Raw genomic sequence first — 20,007 nt, 5'->3', positions numbered from 1 at the left:
CCTCAGTAACCTATGGAACAATATCAAGCAGTCTAACGTAGGTGTAATTTGAGTCCTAGCAAGAAAAAGGAGGGAAAGAGAAAAATATTTAAATGTATAATGGCTAAAATTTTCCAAATTAGATGAAAACTATATACCCACACATCCGAGGAGCCCAATGCATCTACAAGCAGAATAAACAAAAATAAAACCACACAAAGCTACATCATAGTCACATTGATGAATATCAGTCATAAAGAGAACATTTTAAAAGCAACCAGAGGAAAAATAGCACATTATATACAGAGGAACAAAATAAGAATGACTACAGACTTCTCATCAGAAATGCAAACGATGCAAGCAAAAAGATAATGGAATGGCATCTTGAAAGTACAGAAAGAAAAAAAATGTGTCAATCTTGAATTCTGTGTTCAGTGGAAACATCTTTCAGAATTGAAGGTGAATATGGGGATATATGTATACATATAGCCGGTTTACTTTGTTGTACAGCAGAAACTTACACAATATTGTAAAGCAGTTATACTCCAATAAAGATAAAAAAGAAAAAAAGAATTGCAGGTGAAATAAAGTTTTCATATAAACAAAACCTTAGAGAATCTGCTGCCAACTGACTGTACTGCAAAAAACATTAAGAGAAGTTCTCTAGGCAGAAGGACAAGAGATACCAGATGGAAAACTGGGGAGCCCCTAAAAGTGTAAAAATTAACCTTGGAGATACAATGTAGATATAAACTTGGAGAGCACCTAAAATTGTAAAATGTGTGGATAAATATAAAAGACATTTTTCTCAATTTTTAATATGCTCAGAAATAAAGCAAGGAAAGATGGTAGAAAGGGAAGGGCATGATATCATGGATTCTCAATATATTGCTCTCCACTAGAGAATGTAAGCTCCTTGAGGGCAAGGATTTTGTTTGTTTTGCTTAGCACTGTATCGCTAGTACCTAAAATAGCCCGTAGCATAGGGCAGGTGTTCAACAAAAACTTCCAGAATGAATAATTCAAGAAAAAAAGGGGGGAGGGGCATGGGCTGCAAATTTAGGTAGTGGAGAGGTTAGGCCTCATTGTGAAGGTAGTATTTGTACAAATACTTGGAAAAGATGCAGCCAGAGTTGTGCTTGGTAATGTCAGCTATTCCAATGTCTGGGTAAACATGGCTCAATGAAACATCTCTCCTAGGCAATACACTTCTATTGTGCACTTCAGTAACCATACCTTAACCCAAAGCAAAGAAAAATTGAGATACATTGAGAGTTTAGAGGAGCAAAAATTCTTTCTGAACATTTTAAGAAATCATATGTCATTTCATGAAGGTATCTATGTACACCTAATTCTGTTCTCCAAACACCTAGCCCTGGCATCTCTAAATTCCATACATTATATAACTGACTTCAGGAAGGGATATGATAAATTTATTTCTTCAAGGACTAATAAAGCTGGTATTTGACCACCTGTGATCCACTTTCCTTATTAAGGACACTTTTATTTTAATGAAGACAGACCTTTCAGCCAAAGCAATAAATCTCAATTTGGGGAAATTAAAGCCTCAGCTATTGGGTGGGTTAGATATATTTCTGGTCAGAGTTAAGTGCTGGAGTCCCCTTGGAGAAGTTATGGAATCATAATATAAGGGCCCAAACCCATCTTCTTCAAGGCCTGTTTGTGTTTATGAGTACTTATCAATGATTGATTATATTTCTCTGTGGCCAATATTCGACAAAAAGTCAGAAGTAATGGTGCCTTATTTATAGATTTTCACTTAGAATTTTGCTGCATCCTTCAATATCATTAATAAATCCCAATTCCTGTCCTCAATCCCACTGCACAAAATTTACATTAGAGAAACACAGTGCTTGCTTCAGCAACACATATGCTACAAAGAGAGGAAAAACAATTTATTATCACAAACTTCAAATAAGCCCCAGAAGGCAGACTCTCCCTGGGACTCAGGAGCAAATAAGACTTCAGGGGCTCATTAAAAGTTGACTTTTCTCTACAAACCTTTGAGGGCTGTTGTCTGGATGACGCAACATCAGGGAAAGTTCCTCTGAGCTGATGTCACTTCAGAAACTGTTGCCATAGAAGCATCGTTTCAAATGCATTTCAAAGCTATTAGAGCAACCACTTCTTATGTGTTTGTGCTTTGGGGTTTTTTTTTTACTTTTTTTGAGGTAAAATTCATGTAACATAAAATACACCATTTTAAGGTATACATACTGTGGTTTTTAGTGTATTCACAATAATGTGCAACCATCAGCACTGTCTAATCCCAGAACATCCTATTGGCTCAAAAAGAAACCTGGTCACTTCCTACTCCCTCTGCCCCCAGTCCCTGGCAGTCACTAGTCTGCTTTCTGTCTCTGTTGATTTGCCTCTTCTGGTCATTTCACATAAATCGAATCATATAATATGCAGCCTTTCGTGTCTGGCTTCTTTCACTCAGCTTAATGTTCTCAAGGTTTGTCCATGTTGTAAACAGTTTTTAGGGCTGAATAATATTCCATTAAATGGATATACTACATTTTATTTATCCATACATCAGTTGGTGGACATTTGGGTTGTTTCCACTTGGGGGCTATTATGAATAATGCTGCACGAAGGTCGGCCAGAGGTGAGAGCTTAGGGTCTTCTCAGGTCTTTTCTGAGCATGTGCCCAGCCCTAGCCATGTGTGTGGCCTTCCAGGTTCCCAGGAATACATGGGCTCTTTTCAAAGCCCTTATTTTCAAAAACATCTCATTCCCTAGTCTTTCCTCCCAAGATCTTTGGTTAATCTGTTGTTTGCCCCAACTGTTATCCCTTGCCCCAGGTCGCACTGACTAATACATTTGCCTTTACATGTTTTCCACACGTGGCCTCCTCCCCCTGTAGCCCCATCAGCCGGTGGGAGGAGTCCAGGTTAGGCAAACTAGAGGCAAGCCCTTTCATGATCCTTCAGAGAGCCACCAGATAGGTCAAAACAAACAACCACGGTTCTTGGAGAATAAGGTCTGTTATGCTCCTTCCAGTACTGGCACTTATACCAGGAATGCAAGCTGCTGTCTTCAAGGCCAACGCTGAGCTGCAGCAAGGATGAGTTAAAATGCCACAAAACTGTCTTACCAAGATTAAGCTTTTTCTCTTGATTGTGTTCTCCTGGTTGCTACAAGCTTCTGGTTAGTATCCAGAGTTCCAAGAAAGTTTATTTTGAAAGTTTTTGCCAGTTTATTTATTGCTTTTGTCCATGAAAGGACTTTGGAAGTTCCCTGCTGTGCCATTTTGGCTGACAGCACTTTAGACTCAACCCCTTTCAAATCTGATGCATCCCACTTGAATTACAAATTATATGGCCCTGCTCAGTATTCAGAAAATAAACTTTGGAATTAGTCTGATCTCAGTACAAATCCTGGCTCTGCCACTTCCTAGCTGTATTAAATTTGTTTAACCTCTCACTGAACTTCAGATCCCTTGTCTTAAAATGTGGATAAGAAACACAACTCAGAACTGTAGTTTTGAATAAATGGTGCCTTTGGGGCACCACAATTTAAGGTATAAAGCTTATGGTGCAGTGTGGATTTCCCTGTCTTTACCACTGTAATCTGAAGCCTACAGGAGCATGGTTGGGACAGGTATTGCTAGCGGAGTGTGTGTGTGTGTGTGTGTGTGTGTGTGTGTGTGTGTGTGTGTGTGATGGGAGGGGAATCATATAAAACCATGTATTTTAAAAGGCAGCCCAATAAAGCAAGCTATGAACAGTATATGTAATATGATCTCATTTCAGAAAAAGAAAGGTATATGTATCCATACAGAAATATCGGGAAGGATAGACATTAAGTAATTAAGAATGTAGAGGAAATACGGTGTTTTTAATTTCTCATTTTTTCTAATTTACTTATATTTTCTTATTTCTTCATGCACATATATTGCTTTTGAAATCTTAAAAAATGCTTATGAAATACAGCAGTAAGAGCCCATTTATCCCCAGAAATTCAGTAAACCTATTTTACTTTGAAAAAATAAAGTCCTACACAAACGTATGTTATAGCAAAACAGCATGTGACCGAGAGGACAGGATGGGCTGGTGTCAGAAGTCCTGGGTTCTAGGTCATGCCCAGGTCTGCCTCTTGCTAGCTATGTGACCTTGGGTAACTTCTTGAGTTTCTGTTTAATAACGCAGCATTCCTCTTTTTCCCTATGCCATACTGATAATAAGACATCAAGAGTAAAACAACATGCCTGAGAGACACAGGTGTACAGATTTAAAAGGCTACAAACTAGAGCAGTGGTTCTCAAATATTAATATACATCAGAGTCACCTAGAAAAGCTGTTAAGACTCAGATTGTCAGGCCTCATCTCCAGAGTTTCCAGTAGGTCTGGGGTGGGGCCCAAGGCTTTGTAAGTTCCTGGGCAGGGCTGATGATGCTGGTCTGGGGACCACACATTGAGAATCATTAACTAGAGGCAGAGAAAAAAAAGCACAGAATCTTCAGGTTCAAGTTCCAAGTCACCTCTTTTAGTTCTGTGACTTTGAACAAATCTCTTCATCTATCTACACATGAGTTTCTTCACCAATTAAAAAATATATATATTATAGTTCTTGCTAATAAATACAATCTGCCTCCAAGATTTTTATGAGGATTAAAAGATTTAAACTTGTGAAAAGAATGCATAAACTCTACCGAATTATGCAAATAGCATTAATTATGTAAGTTAGGCAACTAAAGTAGCTAGAATTTAAATTATTTTTATTTTAGGAAGTACATCTCAGACACAGAGATGTCTGTCAGTTTAGATTCCCAGTGGTAAAGATCCCTGCTTCTAGCAAGCATGTCTGAAATTTGAGTCCGTTGCCACTGCAGATGGAGATAATAGTGCCTTGCTTAAGTACCATTATAGAAACATGAAATAATAATAATAACACAACAGTCTAAATTTACTGAAACTTGGTATTTTTTCAGGTACTGTAGTAATTTAAAATTCACAATCCTATGAAGTAGCTGTGTAATAATTCCCAACTTGTAGCTGAAAAAGTTTGGGCTTCAAATAGTCAAAAAATTTGCTCAGGGTTACACAGCAAAGATTAGAATCAGGGTTTCTAAATAATATGCTTATAATGCTATTTGTTGATTCATCTAATTTAAACGTAATTCATTGATTTATGGCCTAGAATAATAGCTAACTCATAATAGTTATTTTACCATTATTTGCTTAGGGAATTACTGCCAATTCAATTTGATTGGGATTTGGGTCTCTTATATTCCCCATCCTCACTTCTCCTCTCCTTTCCTCCCAATATGGGTACATCACAATTTTCATTTCTCAACATTTAATGTTTACTGTACTATGATTATGTTTCCTTACTTGCTCCATTTTACTTTTTCCCAGAGTAGATATTGTCCCCATGGTTTTCTATGTGCCTCTTCTTAATATTTCCACATACTCCAGTTTCAGGGATAGAATGTGACATGAGAAAAGGAATTCAAGGACAAACAGACTTCTTGGGACCCCAATGTAAAGGGCACAGAGCATAGGGGAGTCTGGTTCCCCACTTAAATCATTCTCTTTTGATCTGTGAATGTCATATTCTATTTCTAGTTCCACCTACTTCTAACCTGACCTAACCTGAATTTTCCTGAGCTCCTCTGAGCACAAAAGGAGCAATAGATCTCATCTTTTTTTCTTAATTCCCTTATTTTATTCAGAATAAACTACATTCCAAGCCGAATTTGCCCAATTTGTTAAACTACAAAATTTTTCTGATTCCCCAATTTTTCAGCTACAAAACTCTCAGTTGCTATAATTTAATCTGTCTTTAATAGAACAGTGCCTTCAGTCTAGAGTCAGAGATGCTGGCTTTCAGCAATCATAGGACTTAAGCCCAATTACCAATTTGTTGGATTCAATTTCATATGCAAAGCAAACCTAGTTGTTGGCGTAAATACATAAAGTGCTATATCCTACTTCATCTTTTATTTTCAATACATATGCCCACAAGCATATATACAATTTTTCACAAATACATAACTGTGATAACATGCATGTGTTTCGTGGGTGTGTATAATCCCTTGTTATTTATTCTTTTCCTTCTTCTTTGGCTACCTTGGGCCATGCCACACACAGGCCACGTACAGGCACCTAAAACACAGTTTCTTCATGGTCTTCTTTTACATCTGGTGCATTAATATTCAATTTGTCAAGCTCCATTAACACTGATATGCATGGCCTATCGGGGTGCAGATTATACTCCTTTTTGGAATGGTTTCTGAGGAACCACCACGCGATGCTCTCACCCCAACTACTGCCCTCCAATTTAGCTGGTAATTAACCTCCCCAAAGTAGAATACCTGTTGAGTTAAATCACAGAGCTTCAAGTCCAGGGGAAAACTAAGGTCAATTTCCAGATGGCTAATGACAATTCACATTTCTGTAGCAACTGAGCATTTGAAAAAATATTTGCATATGCATTATCCCATTTTGTGCTTACAACGAACCTTCGGAGTTGATATTTTTATTTCTTACTTTATAGGTAAGGACATGACTTGTCATTCAGTAAGTAGTATAAGCATACCACACTATACTCCCTGGATTTGGGATAATGTCAGCTTTACATTATCATGTTCTGGTGACTATTTTGGAATTGACTATACGAAAAAAGAGATTAAACTTCTGAAGTGAAATGCATGTCCAAGAAACGGAGATTTTTAACTCTAAATGTATGAAGTTGTAGGCAGTAAAAACTCCAGGCCTTGCCCATCTCCTCTAACCCTGCTGGTGTCTGAAACACTGCCCACCTGGTCTGACTCCTAACAAACATTAGCAGTAGTGAGATGAATAAAACACAAGAAACAGTTAGGTGCGGGGAGATGCTCATGCCTGGCCTAACCACAGGACTCCCACTTGGAAGAGAATGGCTGCAGCAAAGCATTCTACAGGAACAGAGTTCATTCTTAGGGAATCAACAAGGCAGCCAGGGCTCCAGCTCCCTCTCTTTCAGGGAGCACCATAGTGGGGTTCCCAGTCTTGATTGCTCTAACTTTTCTTAATTCTCAACTTCACACTCCCATGTACTACTTTTATCAGAAATTCATCATTTGTGGATCTCTGCAACTGCTCTGTTATTACCCCTAAAATACTGATGAACTTTGTATCAAAGAAGAAGGTCATCTCCTTTGAGGTCGGCTTGTCACAGCTCCACTTCCTGCTTGTATTTGTCATGGCTGAGGGTTACATGCTGACCCATGACCTCTGAGTCGTCATATCTCATCAGCTCCTGGCGGTAGTTGCAGTATTTGTAATGGGGTTGGTTGGTTCAACCATAGACATTGTGCCTTGTATTAAAATTGTCCTTTGTGAGTTATTCATCAGTCATTACCTCTCTCATCCATTACCTTGTATAATATTGATATGACAATTTTCTCTTTGACTTGATTCAACGTTGGAGTCACTAGATTAACAGTCCTTGTTTCCTATGCATTTTCTCTTCAGCATCCTCCACATCAGCTTCATAGAGGGCAAGTCCAAAGCCTTTAGCAGAAGCTCTGGGATTTTTCTCTGGGTTTGATGCATTCATGCTTCTTCCTGGTTCTCTCTCAGATTGCTTGCTCTGGGAGAAGCCAGCTGCCATGTAGTGAGAACATGGAGTTCTTCTTGTAGTTGACCTATGGAAAGGGTCACCTGATGAGGAAATGAGGCTGCCTGCCACACGGAGGGCTTCTGCCAGGAGCCGTGTGAGTGAGCCTCTGGGACATGAGTCCTCCAGCACCAACCAAGCCTTCAGATGACTGTAGCCCCAGCCAATCTCTTAACTTTAACCTGATGAGAGACCCTGAGCCAGAGCAACCCAGCTAAGCTGCTACCAAACTCCTGACCTACAGAAACTGGGAGATGATAATGTTTATTGTTTTAAGCTGATAAGCTTTGAAGTAATATGTTACACAGAAATAATTAATGCACATATGAAGAGATATTCAACTCATGAATTATCAAGAGCAATGCAAATTAAAATAACACGATATCACTTTATACCAACGGCTCTCAAACATTTAATCTCAGGACCCCTTTGCACTCTTAAAAAATATCAGGGCTTCCCTGGTGGTGCAGTGGTTGAGAATCTGCCTGCTAATGCAGGGGACACAGGTTCGAGCCCTGGTCTGGGAGGATCCCACATGCCGCGGAGCAACTAGGCCCGTGAGCCACAACTACTGAGCCTGCGCGTCTGGAGCCTGTGCTCCACAACAAGAGAGGCCGCGACAGTGAGAGACCCGCGCACCGCGATGAAGAGTGGCCCCCGCTTGCCACAACTAGAGAAAACCCTCGCACAGAAACGAAGACCCAACACAACAAAAATAAATTAATTAATTAATAAACTCCTACCCCCAACATCTTCTTTAAAAAAAAAAAAAAAATCAAGGACCAAAGAGCTTTTATAAATGTGAGATATATAAACTTATATTTACCACGTTAGAAATTAAAACTGAAAATCTTTAAAGATTCATTTAAAAATAAGAATAACAAACCTATTACATAAATATTTTTGTGAAAAGTAACTATATTTTCCAAAATAAAACAAAAATTTAGTGAGAAGAGTGACACTGCTTTATAGTTTTGCAAATCTCTTTAATACCTGGCTTAATAAAAAACAGATGGAATCTCATATCTGCCTCTACATTCAGCCCATTGAAAAATCACATATCATGTAGCCTCCAGAAAAGTTTACATTCACGCAAGAATGAGAGTTAAAGACCAAATACTGCCAATATTCGTGTGAAAAGAGTTTTGACCTTGCAGGCCTCCTAAAAGAGCTTCAGGGACTCTCAGGGGTTCCTGGACCGCACCGTGAGAAGCCCTGCTTAACATGCAACAGAGTGACAAAAATTTTTAAGTTAGATGGTTCTAACTGTTGGTGAAGATGTGGAAATATAAGAAACTATGCATTACAGCTGTTCTAGGAGCAATATGATATCACCTAAGACAAGTTAAGTATATGTTGCCCTACGATCTAGAAATTCCAGTCTTTGATGTATATCCCAATTGAATTCTGTCATAGAACCACAGGGGGAAATGGGCATTACTGTGGTATAAGGAGTACAGGCAAAATGAATACTCGTCAACAGGCAAGCAAGTAGATAAAATGCAATGTTTTGCAGCAGTGGAAACAATATATTATCTGTGTACATAGCCACATTGATGGACTTTTAGGGGTACAGCGACAAGTTTTTTTTTAAAGTAAGAAACCATAAAATATAAAACATAAAATCACTTACGTGTATTAAAATTATAACGCACAGACTTTCAGGCAAAGTTCAGTATGTTATAACAGGCAACTGTTCCTGTAGCCATAGAAGAAAAGGCTGTATTAATTACAAAAACTATGTTTTGTGGATATCAGGAAGTTGTGGAAGAAATGAAGACAAGATGAATTAAAATTCCACAGGAGATAGAACCATTTTGAGGTAACAAGACAATCTTCAGGAAGTTTTCCCCTGGAGGAAGTTCCTGCCTCTGGGTGCCAACCCCCCTTTGTTCTCGGTCCAGGCAGAGGGCTTTTGCCAGGGAAAAATGAACCATCAAAGCTCTTAGTGGTAGTTACAAAGTGGAGTGACAATAGGAAACTTGAGAGACTTCAAATGCATGCCCAGTCTTCCCCACAGGACATTTCCTGAGCACTGGGGCTGCGTGGACTAGACTAAAAGCCTCTAAAATGCAAAGTGAAATCTACACTCTGTGCTAATTATGAAACAAATACACTACAAAGGGAAGGGTCCTGCATTAAAGTCACTGATCAGACTCACTGAGGCAGTCTCTCCTTCAAAGCATTTGCCAGGTTGAGAAGCTAAATGCAGCAGGAGGCTAACGAGCTACACTGAAACCCTCTGAAGAGGAAAATAGACCCTCTCACAGTCTTTCAGAGCTTAAGAGACAAAGACCCAACAGGCTCAATCAAAATCCTGGAAAGATCAGGCTCTAGCAATAGGAAAAACTAAATGTACACTGACTCTTACTAAAACTCCAGCGCAGACCTATGTCAGCTCAGACCCTGATTGGATTCAGTGGTCAGTTCCTCACCCTACATGACTAATAGAAGAAAGGGGAACCGTCTTTGGTAAAAGACAGGATCATCCAGAGCATCTCTGGTTCCTGTGGTCCTTTATCCACGGTGTTCAGCATACAATGCAAGTTCCAAACAGTAATTTGTGCAAAAAGTAGACAATAGGAGCAGATCTGCAGATTGCCGCAGTCCTGGAGTTAGCAATAAGGATTTAAAAATAACCGTGATTAATATGATGAAAAAAATAGAAGACGGATAAATTAGATGAAAGTATGGAGATTTCATCAGAAAACTAGGATCTCTAAAAAAGAATAAAATGGAATTTTCTGGAGTGAAGACGTCCTAGTCCTGATGAGGTGTGTATTACACAGGTGTATGCATTTGTCAAAATCTGTGTATGCATACTTAAGCTTTGTGGATTTCATTGTACATAAATTTTACCTTAAAAAAACAAACTGTAAACAAATATTGAAATATAGTTAGTGATGTGCATGCTGAAGTATTTAGGAAGAAGTATATCAATATTTACAATGTATTATGAAGTATATCCAAAAAAATATTGAATGGTTTATGCGTGGATAGAGGGGTGGATAGAAAAATAGATACATAACAAAGCAAGCCAAGTAAAATGTCATAGAATTAACTGTTATAGATGTTCACTATAAAATTCTTTCAAATTTGCTGTATTTTTAAGTTTTTTTCATAATAAGATAGTAATACAATATGATGAGAGAATATTATGAATAATGGTATGCAAATAAATTTGACAATTTGGATGAAAATGGACAATTTCCTCAAAAATTGTGGTTTAAAATATTCCACAAATTCTTTGACACTCCCTTTAAAATGTGGAGCCCAATTCCCATCCCCTTGAATATAGGCTGGATTTCGTGACTTCCTTCTATTGAATAGGAAAAAAATAGAAGTAGCAGTTGAAACTTCAGAGGTTAGGTCATTAAAGCACAGCGGCTCCCGCTTTGCTCGGATCACCCGGTGAGAGGTGGGGAGGTAGGGAGAGACCCACCTGCTGAGGAACTGAGGCCTCCTGCCAACACCCAACAAGGAACTGAGACTCCTAGAAGATATAAATAAAACATATATCTGGTGATGGTCTCATATGCAGAATATAAAAATAAATTCTGCAAATCATTATTCAAAAGATATACAACCCAAGAGGAAAGCAGGCAAAAGACTTAAACATACACTTCACAAAAGATGATTTCCAAGTGGTCAAAGTGGCCAACTGCATTCATGATCAGAGAAAACCCCAATCCAATGTCATTATACACCTTCCAAAATGGCCAGATTGGTTTTAATTGCAAAAACATAAGGAAGTGGAGAAAATAGGACTCTCACAAACTGTTGATAAAAATGCAAATAAATATAACCACTTGGAAAACGAATAAAGATGAACATATGCAAAGCATTATGACCCAGAAATTCCAGTACACCAGTTTTCATGGGTATATAACCAACAGAAATGCATACATATTTTCACCATAAGACACAAGTTAGAATGTTCACAGTAGAATTATCTTATAAGAGCCAGAAACTAGAACTCAAATGTCCATCAGTTGGTGAATGGACAAACAAGTTGTTGTATTTCTGTGCAATAAAAAGGAATGGAAATCTGACACACACAGCAACATGGATGAATCTCAGAAATGTTGAGCAGAGAATCCAGTCACAAAAAAATACATACATATGATTCCACTTATATAGAGCACAAAAACAGGAAATAAAACGGATTCTCAGAGATATAATGTAGAGCAATAGAAGGCAAACACAAAAGAGTATATACGTATGATTCCATTTCTATAAAGCATAAGGAAGGCAAAATTAATCTATGCTGTTAGAAGTTAGGATAATGATTATCCTTTGGGAAATGATGGTTATTAGAAAGGAGCACGAAGGTGGCTTCTGGGGTGTAAACTAAACTTCTGTTTCTTGATCAGATGAAAATTTATGGAACACGTGTATATTAATGTATGTATATTATACATCATTAAAATGTAAATTATTTTTAAAAGGCAAAAGAAAATACATGCATATGAACCAATAATATTTGGCAAAATACATTTGGCAAAAACACATATAATAAAAAGATACAGAAAGGGGAGTGTGGAGAGGCTGATGGGGAATAGAAATAAAGGATCCCTTCTCCCGCTGCCAGGCCTGGATCACTGCAATTAGTGCACACAGGACAACTCTGATTCAGAGTTGGCCTCTAGCCCGGGGATGGGGAGAGAGGCAGTGCCAGACCACATACCATATATCTGAAAAATTAGAAGTTAGAAATCAAGGAAGCAAACTGTTAAATAAAATATGCTCTATATCTGCCTACCTTGACACATATAGACACACACACACACACACACACACACACACACACACACACACACACACACACACACACACACACACACACACACACACACACCCCTTCATAATGATCAGGAATGCCAGGTTCCAACTTAGAATATTCGAACTGCCCAGATCCCTTCTTCCCAACCCAGCTAAGTCCCACATTGCAAGAAGTCTCTCAGTTTCATGTGTGGACACCCAGGACTTCTAAATTCCATCCAAACCCCAACAATGAGCCATTCCTAAGGCCCAAGGGTGCACACCAGCAGCATGATCTGCCGATGGGAGAATGTACCTGAGGAAAAGGCCTGCACAGGCCCTGGAAGCAGGCTGGGGCCATCTGGGCAGGGAATTACAGCATCCCTGGTGCTGGAAGAGTGGTCTAGGCGCATGGGCTCTGAATGAGCACATCCCCTTGGCCCCATGCACTCCTTGCCTTGTGGGAAGGCCACAGGCAGAGGGGCCCAGTGTGAAAGCCAAGGTCAGGGCCTCTCTTGTCAAGTCTAAGGGCAGTCCTAGAGAGAAGATTACCATATGCCCCAGTGTTTGCTTTTCTACCGACCAAGCCCACCAAATTAAAGTAAGAGCTGACATTTACCCTACACTTTCCAGTTTACAATGCATCTTCCCATACAATGCTCTTCATCAATCTTCACAGTTTTGTACAATCAATATAATACCATTTGACAGATGAGAGCCCAAAGTGACTCCCTGCAGTCACGCAATGAAACACAAGTACTGCCAGGTCTCCAGTGGGAGACTTTTCCCTCCAGATTTCAAAAGTCATGTTCTTTCTACTACTCAACACTGCCACCCATTCCTCAGCTTTCTAGAGAACTGACGAGAGCTTAAAAAAAAAAAGAAATTTAGTAAATATATGGAAATTGTAAATACATGGTTGAAACATTTTAGAAAAAGACCAGAGGCGGGGAAGGGAATGTAACACCAAACAGAGATCAGTTTTTGGGAGAGAGCCTGGGCCCAAAGCAAAAATCATCACTGGGACAAAGAAGACTCTGTAGGAGCAGCAACCCTATCTGAGTCTTGGGGACTCCGTTCCCACCCCAAACCACAAAATGAGGGCCTTCAACACATTTAAGCAATCTCCACCCAAATTCCACACCAATTACATGGGGGACCTGCTCCACAGCCCTCCTCCTCTCCACCACCCCACCAAAAATACTTTATTAATGAGAGGGCAGCATAAAGCCACGGGACTGCATCTGCTCGGGGAGAATCCAGAGGACAGCCTGGCACCAGCCCCAGCTGACACCCGACCCTCCTCCAGCGAGGACCTACTAGGCTATGCCTCCTTCTAATTACCAGGTGCCTGGCTCAGGGCCTGGCCAGTTATTTAGAGAACCAGCGCCCACGCCTCGCACAGATATCTGTGAGGCCAGGGCTGCAGGCACCGTCTGCTGAAAGCCTGCTGCCTGAAGCTGCTACCTCCTGACTCCACTCTCCTGGGACCCCTCCTGCCACCCCCGTGCCCAAGCTCGGGGCATCATGTCGCTTGCACACACAGCTGCAGAGTACATGCTCTCAGATGCCCTGCTGCCCGACCGCAGGGGCCCCCACCTCAAAGAACTGCGCCTGGAACTGCCCCTGGACCGCATGGTCAAGTTCATAGCCGTGGGCTTCCCCTTGTTGCTGATGTCACTGGCATTTGCCCAGGAGTTCTCCTCTGGTAAGTGGCTTCCAAGACCCAGTGGGCCCTGAAATGAGTCAGCCCCCACTGTCTAGATCACATGACTCGGGCCCGGCATCACCCAAAAGGCAGACTATGCATCCGTTTGGGGCACCAGCAAAGCAGAGGTGTTAAAAAACTTTGAAAGTCATTTCTAAAATTTTCCAGTAAAAAATATTTGTCTTAATTTCAGTATTCGCATGTTCTGTGTCATTGCAGTGACTAAACTTTTATTTTGATTTTCATGTGGATGATAGAGATTAGGATCCTATAATCTCTCCAGGATTTATGACCTCTAAAGGTCTTAATTAGCCAAGCTTCAGATAAATCTCCTATCTTCTTGGAGTCTTCTTGCTACTCCCCACCTCTAGGATTATTGACTTGAGAACCTATTAAGTGCCTGACAGAGTCTGGTGCATCACAGGTGCTGAATAAATCCACTCCTTCCTCTCCAAGAGCTCCAGCCCCATGCACGAGCACTAACAAACACGTATACCCAGTGTTCTAGGTGCTAGATTAACACAGCGAATCTGCCACCTCTATTAAAGGCAACGTGGACTTTCCCGAGAACTGGGATTGCTGGCTTTCTTTTCTGGCTGTGTGCTGAGCTCACCACCTCGCCCAGGGAGGTGTGTCAGCCTCCCACTGCCTCTTCATTCACCCACAGTGCAGACCCAGAAACCTAGGGCCTGGGAAGAAGACAGTGCCTGCCAGATTCAGAAATGGCCAGAAAGCTCTTAGCTGATTGTCCCCTGGATCCCCATTCTTCCACTCCAACTCAGGGCTGCCTCAAAGCTGTGTTTCTGTTCCAGGGTCTCCCATCAGCTGCTTCTGTCCCAGTAACTTCAGCATCCGGCAGGCTGCCTACGTGGACAGTTCCTGTTGGGACTCACTGGTTCACCACAAACAGGATGAGTCTGGCCAGCACAGGACGAAATCCCTCTGGCCTCACAAGGTAAAGTGGCAGGGGCTCCGTCAAGCCTGCCTCACGGCTGGGTGGCGGGGGGGGGGCAGAACTGCATCGATAGGTTCTCTCCTGCCCGCCTCTGCTTTTGTATTTTGCTCATTGACTTTCGCGTCTCAGGCATTCTTCAAATATCTGGTCATATTTGCTCACCCACTTTTATCTGATTGGAAGTTTTGTGCCTAGGGCTGAGGCTGTCAGTTCAAAGTAATCCCTTTGGGCCATTTCATTGGGGAAAACCCCAGATATCAGTATCTGCAATCTGATATTCTGGGCTGGTCAGCTTTCCCAAGAAGAATCATTCAATCCCTAATTTGGGTGGAGGGGGCAGCATGCAGTTGGTATCCAGCTCGTCTGCCAGCCCTCTGGGAACTCAGCCGTGGGTGTCAGCATTCACTACTTATTCAGCTCACCCCCGTTCTCAGTATGTTCCCCTGCCCTCAATGGACCCAAGTGCAGAATCCGTCGGGTTTAACGTTTCCAAAGAATAAACCACAAGGGCGGTCGGCTGAGTGCACCATGTTTCAGAAAGGATCTGCGGATCTGTTTTCTCAATATTCCTGTTTCCAGCCCCACCTGCGCCCCCATTTTCAGACACACCCGGTATCTCCCATCCCTGAGTCTTCCTGGTTCTGTGGTGAAAACAGCCTGGCTGTACCCACCTCAACTTCTCATCCTCTCTGCGGGCTGGTACCTTCTTTCATGCAGCTGCTTCCCAGGTTTCAACACTTTGTTACTCTTGTCTCCTCTTCTATTTTCTTTGTCCTTATAGGATTATGTCTTTTGGGTCCCTTTATTGTCATTCTAGTGGGGTTTCATGAGGGAGCAGAAGTAATATGTATGTCCAAGGCACAGTTTTAATCAGAAGTCACTCATAATGTTTTCTAGTTCTGACAGTTTACAGGGCCTCAAAGTGCCACAGTTCTAGGACCCAGACAAAACCAGAGACTTAATGGAAAGAGTTCATGAGGTGTCTGTCCCTGGAAGTGTTCAAGCAGGATCTAGATGGTAACAAGTTCAAAGTACTGCAGAGGGGATTCATATGTCAGAAAAGAGTCAAATTGTCGATCATCAGATGGCCTGAGTGCTCGTTAAGCCCAGATTCTCTGGCTGCACCTTAAGCCTCCTGAAACAGAAGCTCCAGGGTGAAAAGTTCATTTTCAAGAAACGTCATTTCTTAGACAGGAGTGAAAAGGTTCTCATTTGCTCTCGTGGTCTAATATACCTTTCCTAGCCTGTCTCTCTTGTTTAGTTCAGAAACACACACATGCGCGCGCACACACACACACACACACACACACACACACACACACACACAAATCAAATAGCCTCCCTCTCTCTTTTTCTTCAAACTCTCCTCTAAAATAAAAAGCATCTATGGTTCAGGAGAAGCTATAGGCCAGTATTTCTTAAGGGAATAAGCTCCAAAATCGGACTGCCTGGTTCCAAATCTGCTCATTCACCTGCTACACATGTAACCCTGTATCGGGCACTTAACATTTTCATGCTTCAGTTTCTTGGTCTATAAAATAGAGCTACTGATAGTACCTGACGAAGAATGAATAATGCATGTTCAGTACCCAGCAAAAATGTCACTTAACTGAGCCTCTACGAGTAGGGTTTTTACTGTGGGCAAAACAGTGGGTCCAACCTGTTGGGTGTGGTGAGTATGGTAAGAAACATAAGGAAAAGTCCTTTATCTAAGGTAGCAAATAGTGTAGTGGAGGACACCAGCTTTATGAATACCCAATGTCAGTTTACAAATACAGACCAGAAACAGCCCCCAAGGATTCCAAGACAGTGCCTGATGGCGTAGTTTGGTCTTACCAAGAATCCAAAGATGAGAAAAGGCCATTGCCCATGAGAGAAGGCAGGGCAGGCTACGTGGAGGAAATGGGACCTGACCTCCTCTCTGGAGGGTCGCAGTAAAGGTCAGCCATGCCAGGGCCCCTGGCAGGACTTGGAAAGCTATGGACTCTGGATGTCTGGAGCAGTCAGAGAAAGAAAAGTGGAAGATTGAGAATGAAGATGCTCTCCCCTAGGATGCCATGACCACCATTGGCCATGATCTCTGGTTAGCTACCCAGGCTAACATGCATGGAGAATGGGGACAGGAAGCTAGCACTCCCTCTTGCTCTCTTTCTTTCCCTTCCTTCCTTCCTTCCTGTCTCTGTCTGTCTGTCTGTCTGTCTCTCTCTCTCTCTCTGCCCTCCCCTTCTGAGGCAGGAACTGGGGAAGGAGAGCCCCTCACTCAGCACCCTGTCTGCAAGGTTGCAAGGTCTGGGCGCCCTGGGCCTCCCTCCTCAGCTCGCTCTCACCCTGCAGGCCCTCCCCTACTCCCTGCTGGCCCTGGCCGTGGCCATGTACCTGCCGGTTCTGCTGTGGCAGTATGCAGCCGTGCCGGCCCTCAGCTCAGATCTGCTGTTCATCATCAGCGAGCTGGACAAATCCTACAATCGCGCCATCCGCCTGGTGCAGCACATGCTGAAGATCCGGCAGGAGGGCTCGGACCCGCACGCGTTCTGGGATGAGCTGGAGAAGTGAGTTGTCTCCTCCACTGCTTTCTGAAAGACGCGGTCGAGCCCTAAAATGGGATCTTGCAGAGTAATCTTTAAACTATCCTCTGCACCATCCTTCTCGAGAATTCAACGTTCTTAACACGTCACCGCATTGACTTTCTATCATCTCTGTACAGGGAGAGGGAAGGGACTCTGCCTCCAGTTTATAGGTGACTCCACTGAGTCACAAAGGGGTTAGCCTCTGAAAGACCACCTTTTCAGAACCCTGAATAGCTCCTCCCAGGCCTACAGGAAAAACAGCCCAATTCTCCCAGATACTTTTCCTAGGCCCTCCACACACTCATCAACCACTTCCTCAGACTTTTGTCGAACAACTAAATGACAGAAGCCTTCCACTCCACCTAGGCAGTCTCCTGCTTTCCTCCTGAACAAGCCGTTCATTCATTTATGCATTCACCTGTCATTTAGGAGCACCAGACCCAGCTCTGGGTGATGTGGATACGGGTGTGTGTGTGTGCTGGGGGCGGGGGCTTATAGTGTATTGAGGGAAAACAAACAGTGAATTAGCATAACACGTAAGAAAGTTATATGGTAGAGGATAAATGATATAAAGAAAACTAAGACAGGGGAAGGGGCTCAGGAAAGCTGGGAGGTGGAGGGAGGTGCAGTGTTAAATAGGGTGGCCAGGGCAGGCCCCCTCAGAGCACAGCTGAGCTAAGGTTAGAAACCATATTCTGCCTCGGGTTTGTGTACAGCTCTATCCTCTGAAAAAAGCTCTTCTCCTGTCTATCTTTCTGAACCCTATCTACCTTTGGAAGGCCAATCTAAGACAATATTCTCCATAGAGGTTTCTGAACACTCCAGCTCACACTGTTTGTCTCTCTCCTAACTTTTACAACTACCATGGTTTGTATCCATCATTTTAGCAACAGAACGAGCATTATTTTTATTTCCTATTTGCATGTTTCATCTGCCCCTTCCCTACAAGCCAGACTGCAAGCTTCTTCAGGGCAGAGACTGGATTACGTCTACCTGAACACCACAGCTCTCAACAAACACTTGTTAGCAGATTTATTTCTATAAAATGAATGAACTGGCCTAAAAAAAATCATACACAAAGGAAACAGACCAAGAACCAGAACGTGGTTATTTAGAATCCCAGTCCAATGCTAAGTTAATAAGTCTTAATGCTTCTTAAGGATCCTACTTCAGCTTCGAGATTTAGTCTGCCTTGCCAGGCAGAAATCCAGAGTGATCATTCATTATTCACTGATCATTCACTGGGTTTACTGCATTGCACTCATGTCTTGGAGAATTAAGATACACTCACACACCTCTCTTTGGGGAAAGGAGGGGTTATGCTCAAAGAAGGCAGATATTCCTGTGAGCCAGTAATGCCGTGTTGCATACACAGATGCTGTTACTTCCCCACATGGCTCTCTCAGGATACAGTTCTAAATGGTCCCCCCTAATCTTGCCTCCTTTCTTCCCCTGCCCAGGGCTCGGAAAGAACGATACTTTGAATTCCCCTTGCTAGAGCGGTACCTGGCCTGTAAGCAGCGCTCACACTCACTAGTGGCCGCCTACCTCCTGAGGAACTCCCTCTTGCTCTTCTTCACCTCAGCCACCTACCTATACCTTGGCCACTTCCACCTGGATGTCTTCTTCCAAGAGGAATTCAGCTGTTCCATGAAGACAGGGCTGCTACATGATGAGACCCACATCCCCGATCTGATCACGTGCAGGCTGACCTCTCTGTCTGTTTTCCAGATTGTTAGTCTCTCCAGTGTAGCAATATACACCCTGTTGGTTCCAGTGGTAATATACAACCTCATGCGGCTGTGTCGGTGGGACAAACGGCTCCTATCCATCTATGAGATGCTCCCGGCTTTTGACCTCCTCAGCAGAAAGATGCTGGGATGTCCCATCAATGATCTCAATGTGATCCTTCTTTTCCTCCGAGCCAACGTCTCTGAGCTCATCTCTTTTAGCTGGTTGAGTGTCCTTTGTGCACTGAAGGACACAACCACCCAGAAGCACAACATTGACACAGTGGTTGATTTCATGACGTTATTGGCTGGCTTAGAACCCTCAAAACCTAAACATCTCACCCACGGGATGTGTGATGAAAATCCGTAGTTAAGAAACCATGAAGCAAGAAATTTTATGGAAAGTAAAAATCTCTCCCCTTCTTCACAAGTCTCACGCACTAATATACAAAAACACCCACTTTAGGATTGCTAAACTTGCATTTAGCTGAATCGAACATCCTGTATTATGCTATGCCAAAGGTGAGAAGATATAATCAATACATGGAAACAAATCTGAAAGTTGGAGCTGATGAGTCCAAAAGCTAAAAAAAAATAGATCTAGAGCTTAATATGAAGACAGAAGAAAAACTAAGACTGAAATTAAAATCTAGGGACTTCCCTGGTGGTCCAGTGGTT

The 20,007-nt window shown here is 42.2% G+C and overlaps 1 protein-coding gene across 1 annotated transcript; it reads left to right on the top strand.

The window, feature by feature from the left end:
• The first annotated feature begins 13,896 nt into the window (after positions 1–13,896).
• PANX3 (pannexin 3) lies at positions 13,897–19,699 on the top strand. The gene is made up of 4 exons (XM_019942035.3): positions 13,897–14,077; positions 14,890–15,032; positions 17,367–17,581; positions 19,060–19,699. Exons 1-4 carry the CDS (start codon positions 13,897–13,899, stop codon positions 19,697–19,699), a joined length of 1,179 nt encoding a protein of 392 aa, XP_019797594.1.
• The last annotated feature ends 308 nt before the right edge of the window (positions 19,700–20,007 follow it).

The sequence above is a fragment of the Tursiops truncatus genome, chromosome 8 (assembly GCF_011762595.2).
Source record: "Tursiops truncatus isolate mTurTru1 chromosome 8, mTurTru1.mat.Y, whole genome shotgun sequence".
Taxonomy (NCBI): Eukaryota; Metazoa; Chordata; class Mammalia; order Artiodactyla; family Delphinidae; genus Tursiops; species Tursiops truncatus.
The sequence above is the reverse complement of the archived record's forward strand: the minus strand, read 5'-3'. Positions and strand labels throughout refer to the sequence as shown.

Bases quoted from the DNA above. Each gene is read 5' to 3' on its own strand.
- PANX3 (XM_019942035.3), top strand. From the start codon at position 13,897: ATGTCGCTTGCACACACAGCTGCAGAGTACATGCTCTCAGATGCCCTG. The intron at 14,078-14,889 runs GTAAGTGGCTTC...TTTCTGTTCCAG, and splicing joins TGCCCAGGAGTTCTCCTCTG to GGTCTCCCATCAGCTGCTTC. The intron at 15,033-17,366 runs GTAAAGTGGCAG...CTCACCCTGCAG, and splicing joins AATCCCTCTGGCCTCACAAG to GCCCTCCCCTACTCCCTGCT.